The 11,379-nt window shown below is 50.5% G+C and overlaps 5 protein-coding genes across 5 annotated transcripts; 3 read left to right on the forward strand and 2 right to left on the reverse strand.

The window, feature by feature from the left end:
* Positions 1–702: 702 nt before the first annotated feature.
* On the forward strand, positions 703–4,368 carry ANOM_005347 (uncharacterized protein; the record flags this gene model as incomplete). The annotated part of the gene is made up of 10 exons (XM_015550604.1): positions 703–889; positions 967–1,104; positions 1,168–1,249; positions 1,304–1,369; positions 1,426–1,547; positions 1,604–1,807; positions 2,276–2,570; positions 2,635–2,873; positions 2,928–3,817; positions 3,871–4,368. The coding sequence occupies 10 exons, from the start codon at positions 703–705 to the stop codon at positions 4,348–4,350; spliced, it is 2,703 nt and encodes a 900-aa protein (XP_015404888.1). The 3' UTR covers positions 4,351–4,368.
* Positions 4,369–4,518: 150 nt separating this feature from the next.
* On the reverse strand, positions 4,519–5,082 carry ANOM_005348 (uncharacterized protein; the record flags this gene model as incomplete). The annotated part of the gene is made up of 1 exon (XM_015550605.1): positions 4,519–5,082. The coding sequence occupies one exon, from the start codon at positions 5,080–5,082 to the stop codon at positions 4,519–4,521; it is 564 nt and encodes a 187-aa protein (XP_015404900.1).
* A 233-nt stretch (positions 5,083–5,315) lies between these two features.
* On the reverse strand, positions 5,316–6,730 carry ANOM_005349 (proteasome regulatory particle lid subunit RPN9; the record flags this gene model as incomplete). The annotated part of the gene is made up of 4 exons (XM_015550606.1): positions 6,316–6,730; positions 6,012–6,247; positions 5,810–5,956; positions 5,316–5,768 (listed from the first exon to the last, which is right to left on the reverse strand). The coding sequence occupies exons 1-4, from the start codon at positions 6,581–6,583 to the stop codon at positions 5,316–5,318; spliced, it is 1,104 nt and encodes a 367-aa protein (XP_015404899.1). The 5' UTR covers positions 6,584–6,730.
* A 499-nt stretch (positions 6,731–7,229) lies between these two features.
* ANOM_005350 (uncharacterized protein) lies at positions 7,230–10,385 on the forward strand (the record flags this gene model as incomplete). Its single annotated transcript, XM_015550607.1, has 12 exons — positions 7,230–7,267; positions 7,317–7,488; positions 7,563–8,080; positions 8,757–8,909; positions 8,968–8,981; positions 9,048–9,110; positions 9,160–9,221; positions 9,310–9,401; positions 9,452–9,593; positions 9,647–9,805; positions 9,855–10,190; positions 10,246–10,385. 12 exons carry the CDS (start codon positions 7,230–7,232, stop codon positions 10,342–10,344), a joined length of 1,848 nt encoding a protein of 615 aa, XP_015404905.1. The 3' UTR covers positions 10,345–10,385.
* A 238-nt stretch (positions 10,386–10,623) lies between these two features.
* Positions 10,624–11,379, forward strand: ANOM_005351 (uroporphyrinogen-III synthase HEM4; the record flags this gene model as incomplete). The annotated part of the gene is made up of 2 exons (XM_015550608.1): positions 10,624–10,909; positions 10,975–11,379. Coding segments are annotated over 2 exons (691 nt in total), but the record flags the coding sequence as incomplete, so codon positions are not given.

Below are 11,379 nucleotides of genomic sequence, written 5' to 3' on the forward strand. Positions count from 1 at the left end.
GTAGCGGATCGATAAGGCTGTTGTTTACTCCATAAACTTGGCTTCCAGGAAGGCTTTGTAATATATGTATGATGCAGGCCAATTACTCGCAACTTCTACAGAATAGTAAGAGCTAAGATCTACAATTATTATGTAGGAAACATAGGCCTTAGGCACCATGTTGATCAGCTTTGCCTCAAGCACGTGATCCTGGGGGATCCGCGCCGACAAAAGAACCGCCGGAAGAACAGGTGGAATAAGTGAGATTGCCGTGAGAAGGGAGCGCAAGAAGCTGCGCGGTTTCGTTGCTCGCTCTTTGTCATTGAAGTTTCTAGCTTGCTTGCCGATTAGACCTTGTTTTCTCGCCCCCAATTTTTTCGACTGGGGCTTGTCAAGTCTTTGTCGTGTGCATTCTAGCGTCTGCGATCCGTGCTGTTGCCCCTGTGGTGGCATCATTGCAAATTCCCAACGAATCTCTTACTCTGTACGCCCACACTTCGCGAGATTTAAGAACTTGCATTACACTTTTACATTTAAGCTCTCCCGTTGTCCTCGACAGCAGCGTTCGATCAGCGAACCCGACCTACCCTGACCTTACATCTCGGTGAATTGCCCCCGAGGCTTATTGCTTATATTTTGCGCGCATTCCCGGCACAGTCAATTGCTCTACTTGCGAGACATTACATTCATTGAGTCGAACATTTTTTTTTTCGCAAAATCAATATGGCTACTCCCGCCGCGTTACCGCCACTACCATTTAACCCGGCGAGGGTGCGGTCGTATCTTCTTCGTTTGCCTCTCTTTACACGACTTGTGGTGCTGGCAATTATCGTCTTTTGGCTTCTTGAGTTCCAAACAGTATGGAGCGTGGTGCAATGGGGTTCGTTGGCGCCGGATGAAATTGGTCTCGGTAGCAGTGTGTACCCTTGCGTGCCTTACTCCTGAAAGACGGAGGATTATGCCCGTGCATGGCTCTGACTATCATAGTGTACCGGCTCAACACCTATCCATTCATTCACAATGGCTTCTTCCATGCCTTTTTGAACCTGGTGGCGCTTACACCATTGGTCGAGCGGTTTGAAGCCGAGCATGGCACGTTGACTGCTGTGGCTTTGTTTTTTGGGCGTAAGTCATACTCCGATTGCTAGGAATTGGGACCAGGTGTTCTAACATTTACTGTCAACGTAGCTCTTTCTACGTTCCCTGCAGGCCTCTACCTTCTGATCGAGAAATTCCTTTTGCATAGAAACACCGCGGTTGTTGGCGCAAGGTGAGTGTTATATACTTCGATCTTGCGAGTAGACAAGGCTAATCGAGCATCAAGCGTTTGGGTATTCCTCCTATTGGGTACCGAAGCTATCAAGACCTTTAAGTCTCACCCGTACTTCAGGTATTTCCCTAAATGTGAAGGGCGACGCGTGTCACAGTTTGCTAATATAAACTTAGTCTTGGGAATTACAAGATTCCTACCTGGACATCGCCCTTGTTTGCGTGCATAGTTGTGTCGATCCTTATATCTAATACAAGCTTCCTTGGCCATCTGTGTGCTATCCTCGTTGGCTATGCGTGTGAGTATCGCCTCCCCAGTCTTGCGACCGGTCTTATGCTAATATGTATACACTAGTCGGCCTCGGGTACCTCAAGGTGTTCGTTCCTCCGGAGAAGATTTTGAGATGGATCGAAGGGAAACTGAATCTGCTGGGCCGCCTACCACACTATGTCTCTGTCGACCAAAAGACGTATGGTCGATATGGTGTGCTCCCCACGACGAATACGATGGGCGAGAGAGGGACTCCTATGAGCTATTTGGGATCGTCGCAGCGCCTGGGTCCTTGAGCCCATTGGCAGTTAACACCGTGTCGGACATCTATATTACAATTCTTGTACATATTTAAGTATTATAGTAATCATGTGTTATAGTGGTATTGTGGTGGAGGATTCTTATTTTTTTGGCTCCTAAAATACATTAGCGTTGTTTTTTTGACATGACGTTGAGCGAGTTGTGCAGATGGTCTTTAGCGGCCGACGTAAATAAACTGAGGTGCTGCGGAGTTGGCTCCCAATGCCTTTGAGACTCCGCGGATACTACTAATACGACCAATTACTTCCCCGAATGTCTTGATTCGATGGCTTTAAAATGTAAGTCGCTACATGCTTGCAGCGTGCTAGTTGAGCTGCATTTATCCACTGCGCTCCACTTCCACCAACATCCTCTTTCCTCTGTTGACTTACCCCGGATTCTACTATTGCAAAGGACAACTCAGAGTAGACCAAGCTGACTGAAGACCGATGACAGCCGCAATCCGCAAATTGCGGAGTAATCCTCATTTCCTTTTCGTGCATTTACCGCACATCCTCTCGTTTCTATGCGTCCTCGCTGGAGTCGTCTGGCTTCTCCTCCTCCCCCTCAATGACTACTCCCGTAAAACGTACATCTCCGAGAACGCGCTTCTTCCCGGCCAAGTCCATGCCTACTTCTCCGGTAGTGAGCAGAACATCTTTCGCGGATATAGAAAGGAGCTAGAGGGGCTTCTACCCAATGGAGCTCCAGGGGAGGGACCAGAAAGGAATGATATTGAATGGACGCCGGAGTATGTTTACGGTCCTGCTTGTGGCGTCTACCGACAACCTGTGCTAAGCTGAGCTGTCTACTAGGATCTCGGATAAGATACAGTCGGTTCTCAAGGCTTCCGGCTTGAAAGTCGCGACACAGAAATATGAATACACTTCCGCGGGGATCACGCATCAGGGGGAGAACGTCTACGCCATCATTCAGGCGCCGCGGGGCGATGCGACGGAGGCGATCGTACTGGTTACGGCTTGGAAGACAGCCGATGGAGAACTGAATCTGAATGGGGTTACCCTCGCATTGACGCTGGCAAGATACTTTAAACGTGGGTTGATTTTATATTCTCCTTATAAGAAGGGCCATAGCTGATTGTTCCCAGGATGGTCGCTGTGGTCGAAAGACATCATATTCCTGATCACACCGGACAGCAAATCGGGGACGCAAGCGTGGATTGATGCATACCATGACATGCAACCCCCATCTGTTCAGCCGCTGCCGTTGAAGAGTGGCGCATTGCAGGGAGGTCTGGTGGTAGAATATCCCTTCGATCATCGGTTTGAATCGTTACATATTGTCTACGACGGTGTCAATGGCCAGTTACCGAACCTGGATCTAATAAATACTGCCGTATCAATTGCTGGCGGTCAAATGGGTATCGGTGCCAATTTGCAGGAGATGTGGGACCACAATGATAGCTACGAAGCGCGTCTTCAAACTATCTTGAGAGGCATGGCTAAACAGGGTTTCGGGTACGCCACTGGTGCGCACAGTAGCTTCATGCCATACCACATTGATGCTATCACACTGCAAACGAAGGGGGATGGCTGGCAGGACGAAATGGCCCTGGGCCGGACCGTAGAGAGTCTCTGTCGCAGCTTGAATAACCTCCTGGAACATTTGCATCAGAGTTTCTTCTTCTATCTGCTTATGCAGACCAACCGGTTTGTCAGCATCGGTACGTATCTACCCAGCGCGATGCTGATCGCTGGCAACTTCACAATCATGGCCATTGCCCTGTGGCTACGGACTGGTTACTACATGGGCTCTAAGCCTAAGCCTTCAGTCAAGGAGGGTGCTTCCCAGGATGAGAAGAAGGAACAAGCAGCAAGTTCCCAGGACAAGGGCACACCGAAGGCGACAAGTGTGGACCAAAAGAGCGACACCAACAGCATCATTGAACGACAGCTGGCGCTCCCACTCAGCTTTGTTGTCGGTCTACATCTATTGGGCCTGATTCCTCTCTTCATCTTCAACAACCTTTCCCACAAGGTCAGTATCATCTCTCCATCATCACAGTCCTGTATTCTCTGACAGAAAAACAGTACTTCACCACCGCCACCTACACCTTCGTTGTAGCCGATCTCGTCCTTCCGCTACTCCTTGCAGTCTTGCTTACCCAAGGCTTCACCCCCAAACCCCAGCATTACCTCCTTATGAAATCCTTCTCCCTCCTCCTCCTTGGTCTCTTCCTTTCCACTCTGGCAACCCTGAACTTCTCCCTCTCATTCATGATCGGCTTGCTCTGCACTCCTCTCAGCTTCGTCAACCGCATCAGTCCTGCCACCAGTGCGCCTATCCGGTACGCACTCGCCTTCATTGGCCTAGTGCTCCTGAATCTTCTCTCGCCCCCTGTCGTCCTCCTCGGGGGTTGCTGGTATACCGGAGTGTCAGTGGAGACCATTCTAACGCAAGCAGCGTTCGGATGGGACGTCTGGGGAATGTGGACACAGGTAGTTGTATGGTGTGTCTGGTGGCCAGCCTGGATGATTGGGTGTGCACTGTTAGGATTCTCCCTGGTTTGAAGTTGCATTGGTTTCCCATAGTCAAACTCTGTATACAAACGGGACAAGAAAACAACCCTGTAAATTAAACCTCTATACCAATCCACCATACCACAAAAACATCAAACCAAACGTCTCCACCCCACACAATTAAAAGCAAGCAAACAAATCACCACAAAAAGACCACCCCTAAACAGAACTGACCACCCGCCTAACAACCCCCAACATCTCAAAACCCTCCAACCCGCCCTCACAACCCACAACCCTCTCAACCCCAAACCCCCTCCCATCAAAACACCCCACATAATCCGCCCAATCCGCCCTGGGCCCCAACCACAAAATCACCTCCACCACCCCCCCCTCCTTCCCAAAAGCCTCAATATACCTGTCCACCAGCTTCGGCTCGCGCGGATAGACAAACATCCACGCCTTCGCGCCGGGCACGCGCGACGCCAGCAGATCCCACGTGCCCGAGACGACGTGCATGTCTTGTTCAGCGATGTAGCGGTTCACGGTGGGGTTTACTTCGACGCCTTCGATTTGGAGCGAGGCGTTGGTGTGCGTTAGCAGGGCTTCCAGGAGGCCGCTGCCGCTGCCGATTGAGACGGTGTAGTCTGGTTTCTTGGGGAGGAGGCTTGTGAGGGTTTCGAGGAGGGGGGTGGAGATTGAGAGGCAGCAGGTTGGGAAGGCTTGGGGGGTGGTGGTTAGTTGGGAGGTGAGTTTTGGGAGGGTGATTTCTGGGTCTTCGTCCATTGTTTTTGGTTTGGTTTGGGTTGGTTTGTTCTGGGGATGGAGTTGGGGATGGTTGGATGGTAGATGTATGATTTGAGGTGTGGGAAGTGAGGAAGTCGGAGGTGAAAATTCTGCATGATTTCATACGTTTCAATTATGGGTGTTAAGTCTAATATTCACTCGTACATATATCCCCCAAGTGCTACTCTTTTACGTTCAGAATATGATCAGGAGGAATGATAATCGAACATAGCTCATGCAGCCCACACATCCTTACCAACACCCTCGATCCAGTGGCCCAGTTGGTTGACGCCTGCGTCCCAGTCCTTCAGTCTATTCCGCATGCCTTCAATCTGGGTCATGTCCAGAACCTTCGGCTGCACCCAGTTGATCTGCGCGACTCCAGCCACCTGGTCGATGGCGCCCTTCAGCAAACCCAAAGACAGAGCCTTCATGATCAAGTGTTCGATCTCCTCGGGCTTCACCTTCGTCTCGGATGAGATGGCCGCGAAGGTCAGGTTCCGGTCATGCGGGGGTCTGCGGAAGACCATCTCCGTGAGGGCCGAGAGGGAGATCTTCTGGTAGAGGAAGAAACGATGTTGTTCTAGGAGCTGGTTCTTGGAGATGTTGCCGGCAAGGACGTCATAGGCAGTGAGGTCGCCGCGGTTGAAGGCGAAGAGGAGGTCGCGGAGCCAGTTGTGGGGGGTCTCGGTGAGGGAGTCCAGAATTGGATGCAGGAGTAGTTCACCAAAGTTGTAGATAGAGTCGGAGAGAGGGCTGCGACACTAAGATTGTACGCGCGAGAGACACGCTCGGATTCGCTAAGATCCTCTAGGTTGATGCAGGCGAGGTAGAGGAGGGCGTTCTTATAGAATGAGGCGAATTCTTGTTTTTTCTAGGCATACTGTGTTAGTCTATCTGGCGATTAATTCGACTTATATGACACATACATGGTAATAGTCAGCGTTGACTTTATAGAAGGAGGCATGGACAACGGTCTCGACCGAGTCGAAATTATCCAGGACCTTCTGACACGTTTCCAGGTCTTTCTGTGCTCCATCCAAGTCGTTGAGCCGTTGCTTGACATTGGCGACGTCACCAAGGGCATATATGTAAGCTTCTTGTGTGTCGGGCTTGTTCACCTTGTCGGCGAGGGATGTGAGGAAAGAGAGGCGTTCTTTGTCATCTGGTGGGTAATGATTTAGTGCCGCCATCTAGAGTGATAGGCGAGGGAAAACGAATCTTGAGGCATACCTGCACATTCTGTCGATGCCATCAACCCCAACGAGACGAATTTCAGCTGGTTGATCTTGTCGGCGAAGCTGAGCACGAAGGTCTTGAATATCGGTAACCGCTGCGGGGCGCTCTCTGAAAGGCGAAAGAATTCAATTAAGGAGTCGGTAAGCTGGTGCCATAATTTCCGCTCCCAGTAATCTTCGAAGGTGAGGAAGTAGGCCTGGCATTGTTCGGGAGCTTGCTGAAGCTGGTCCGCCAGGAAGTCGGAGATCTTCTGGTTCTCCATCGCGGGGAGAGTAGGGGCTGTGAAACGGAGTCTTGTGAATCAGATGGTGGGTTCCTAGCAAGTACCGGAGCTTAGCGCTGTTAGTTAAGGTAGAGCAGGCGCGAGAACAAGGCTGTAAGACAATGAATAAGGTGGCAGCAGTTGATGACGATGGAAGAGTGGATGGAGAAGTGGAGCGAAGCTCACTCAAGGCGGTGTCTTTGCGCCGCCCGAGCACATGACATCGAAGGTAAACCCTCAGGTACGGAGTCCAGACCTATGGTATATTCCACTTTTCTCAGTATACGACTCTAGACCTAGTAGTTTGACTCATAATGAATGAAGACATAGCTTTCATTGGTTATACTATTCATAGAACTCTTCCTGCTTACTACTGTGGAGAGCCATGGTTTAGCGGTATAGAAGTATCCGATATGTCTCCGAAAGAGCCATACAGAGACCAACAAGAAACTACTATAGACCGCGTTGAAATTTCCTTCTAGAGTTTGTCTGCTCAACATAAATACGGCGTGGTTTCCTCAGTTCTTTTCCCTCTGTTCCTCATTCTCCATCTCTCAACTCTTTGGATTCTATTGATCAATATCAAAGACAACTTTGGCAGACCACTTTATCTAAAAAGGAAACATTGACATTCAACACATTAGCCATGTCCGAGTTTACAGAAAAGAACAGACAGGTCTGGGAGTAAGGTCATATTTCCTTGCACTTGAGAGTCGTGGCTGACAATACATAGAAGCTATTCCAAGACATACAAAACCCGGTTCGAAAAGGGCACAAAGTTGTTATACCGCTTGACTCAGGAAAGGCGCCTTTGGTGTAGTGACGTTTGGACTGATACCGAAGCCGGGCAAGGCAAAGAGATCAAGGTGTTGGAATATGCATGTGGGCCTGGCGTTGTATCTACGGTCAGTCGATTGTCTCCGCTAGTCTGTGTCGTTACAGACCGTATTCGTATAGAGCGAGCTAATATATTCCAAAGGCATTGGCGCCATTCGCCACCAAAGTCGTCGGCATCGACGTCGCGGACGGCATGGTCGACGAGTACAACGCTAGCGCTCGTGAGGGCGGTTTTGAAGACAAAATGATCGGCCATAAGGGTGACCTCCTGGCCGAGCCAATGCCAGAGGAATTCTCAGGGCCAGAGTATTCCGATTTCGATGTTGCATTTGTCAGCATGGCCCTTCACCATTTCGAAAAGCCGGATCTGGCCATGAAGCGCCTCGGGGAACGACTGAAGAAGGGTGGTGTGTGTCTGATCATCGACGTACTTCCACACGGCAAGCATGACCATAACGCCCATGAAATGCACAACTCCAACCATGAAGCCGCACACACGATCAAGACTCATGGTTTCACCTTGGAGGATATGCGCAAGCTGTATGAAACTGCTGGGCTTGGAATGGGGTTCGATTATCAAGTCATTGAAGAGCCACTGGTGTTTGAGAGAGATGACAAGACATTCTCCAAGACCATCTTCATTGCCCGGGGCCAGCGTCAGTAAGTTCTGCTCTTTGGGGAGATATAACGTCTGGTTGTGTATGGAAAGGAGACATGAATATAGTATAGATTAGGTTCTAAGCTATACATATAATAATAATAGACTTAGACATATACTCTCTTGTCGATGTAGACCTTGTGCTGCGACAAGCAAAGCTCGCTGTGGATAAATTAAATAGAACCTTTGGTCAGTACTGCATTGATAGTTCTGGGACAAATATGAAAAGAGTTTGTTGGATACTGTGATGTTGGAGTGGTGAAAGCCCGGGGAAGAGTATCCAATCATATTTGAGGAATAGTCAGACACGATCGAGGTAGGTTTGTAGGTACACGCCTTCTGAAGGCGAGAACAGGAAGTTTATCTGCCAGTTTCAAGTGACGTGGCATGATTCTTACATCGGCCATGCCATTGACACCAAATGCAAGTTACAAATGGCGAGTGAAAGGGTTGACAGGGAAATGGTAACGTGAGAGGTGGTTCAAGGTGCTGTCCGAATCGGGACTAGTGCAGAGGTCCCGTGCCGGCAGTTTGCGTTCTCCAGCACGACAATCGACAAGTTCAGCATCAAGCACGAGATCGCCTGCTGAGCGTTGCTCTCCCCATTCGCTTTTTACTGCCCCACGAAACACCGATCCGGACGCAATTCGGTGGTCTCATCTTGATTCAGAGCTGAAGAGAGACCATGCAGAAGTGCCGGGCCGTCAATTCCGCCTTGGGCTCGAGGGCATTTGCCCCCGCCCCCAAGGTCCAACAAGTGCAGCGCCGGAATCTCCAAGATGTCGCGGTTACTAGAACCGGAAAGCCGATCCTGAAGGTCCAGGGTGGACGGTAAGTCCATTGCGTTGAAGCTGTGCAGGTGGATGGTGGCTAATTGACGCTCTTGCAGGTCGTCTCTTGGAGGTACTTTGGCCCTTTTTTCCGATCGTCGCATTGCCCTCAGATAATTTAACTGGAATTGTGTTCTAGGTCACACCGCTACCGTCTTCGGTGCTACTGGTTTCCTCGGTCGTTACATTGTCAACAGGCTCGGTAGGTCAACAGCTAGCTTGCGGGAAGTATAAACGCTGACAGCGTCCAGCTTCGCAGGGATGCACGGTCGTTGTTCCCTACCGTGAGGAGATGACCAAGAGACATCTGAAGGTGACTGGTGATCTCGGAAGGGTCAACTTCATTGTACAGTACCCGCAATTGATCTTGAACTGCAGCCATCTCGACTAATCTGTGGTAGGAATATGACCTGCGCAACACCCAGTCGATCGAGGAGAGTGTCCGTCATTCCGATGTTGTCTACAACCTTGTCGGTCGCCAGTATCCTACTAAGTCAGTAACAAACCACTTGGATGGCTCGAACAGCTACTTATAACAGGCAGGAACTTTTCCTATACCGACGTGCACGTCGACGGCATAGAGCGTATCGTTGAGGCTGCCGCCAAGTATGATGTTGACCGATACATTCACGTCTCTTCCTACAACGCCAGCAGAGACTCTCCTTCCGAATTCTTCGCCACTAAGGTCCGTTTTTTGAGCCATAACATGCCAGTGTGATGCTAAGTTGAGCTGTATAGGCCTGGGGAGAGGAAATTGCTCGTTCCATTTACCCCGAGACCACCATTGTCCGCCCTGCGCCTATGTTCGGTTTCGAGGATAACCTTCTCCACAAGCTTGCTAAGGTCACCAACCTCCTTACCTCCAACCACATGCAGGAGCGCTACTGGCCCGTTCACGTAAGCTACGTCTGAACCGTTTGCATGGATACGATGCTGATTCAAATAGGCCCCCGATGTTGGCAATGCTCTGGAGCGTATGCTTCACGATGACTCCACTGCTGGCCAGACTTTCGAACTTTACGGCCCCAAGAACTACTCTACTGCCGAGATTGCCGAGCTGGTTGACCGTGAAATCGTCAAGCACCGCCGTCACATCAACGTTCCTAAGCCGATCCTGAAGCCTGTGGCTCACTACCTGAACAAGCTGCTCTGGTGGCCCATTATCTCGCCTGACGAGGTTGAGCGGGAGTTCATTGACCAGGTGATCGACCCCAATGCTAAGACCTTCAAGGACTTGGGCATTGAGCCTGTTGACCTGGCTACCCTTACTTTCCACTACCTGGTAAGCACTCCACAGCGGTCTCGATGGTCCCTACCCTGTACTAACAGTTTCATAGCTGGGATACCGTAGCGCCTCGTACTACGACCTGCCACCGGCCACGGAGCGGGAGAGACAGGAGGAGAAGAAGTATTTGCACGTCTTGGACGACCAGTAGTCTGTGTTTCTTTACTGTACATAAGCTAGACATCCATTTCTTTTTCTTTTGTGCCAATGAGTGTGTATGTGACAGTAATTGGACTCGACAGCGCTACCGAGGTCATCATCTAAAGTTATACAATAAAACATCCGTCCATACATAGACAACTATTAAACTAATCACCCCCACTCCACCATTAAACCCACCTCCGCACCTTCTCTCCTCAACCCACCCACCAACATCAACACCGTCCAAAAGCAAACAAAAAACCAACGAATAAACACCCAAAAAGACAAAATGCCACCTCAATTCACCTTCAACACCTCCTCAACCCCCATCCTGCTACTCAAAACCAAATCCTCCCCGACAGACAGCTACGAAGAATACTTCTCCGCACACAACTACACCCCCACCTTCATCCCAGTCCTCGAACACAACTTCCACACCCCGAACCTAACCGCCGTGAAACAGCTCTTCCAATCCGGAGCCCTAAAACCCGGCCCGGGCCGCAAATACGGTGGCCTGATATTCACAAGCCAAAGGGCGGTTGAAGGATTCGCAACAATCCTCAACGATATCGATGGTGGGTGGAAATATACACATCCAGCTTTCCCACCTACGCAGTAGCTAATCACCACAAATAAACAGAATCAACCAAACACACCTCCTCCCAATCCCTGATCCTTTACACCGTTGGCCCCGCTACCTCCCGATCCCTAGCCTCCATCCGAGAACACCACCTCCCCCACTCGACTATCCTCGGCTCGGACACGGGGAACGGTGAGAACCTCGCGCACTTCATCCTCGACCATTACAACTCGTTGTATGACTCGCAAGCTGGCCCGAAGCCGCCGCTGTTGTTCCTGGTCGGGGAGCAGCGGAGGGATATCATTCCCAAGACGTTGATGGCGGGGTCGCTGTCGCCGGAGCAGCGGATTGGGGTTGATGAGCTGGTGGTATACGAGACGGGTGTTATGGAGGGTTTTGAGGAGAGTTTTGCGGGGGCGGTTCGTGCTTCGGAGGAGTTCTTGGGGGGTGGGGGGGAGAGGGCGG

This window comes from Aspergillus nomiae (genome assembly GCF_001204775.2).
Source record: "Aspergillus nomiae NRRL 13137 chromosome Unknown contig00235, whole genome shotgun sequence".
NCBI classification, from domain to species: domain Eukaryota; kingdom Fungi; phylum Ascomycota; class Eurotiomycetes; order Eurotiales; family Aspergillaceae; genus Aspergillus; species Aspergillus nomiae.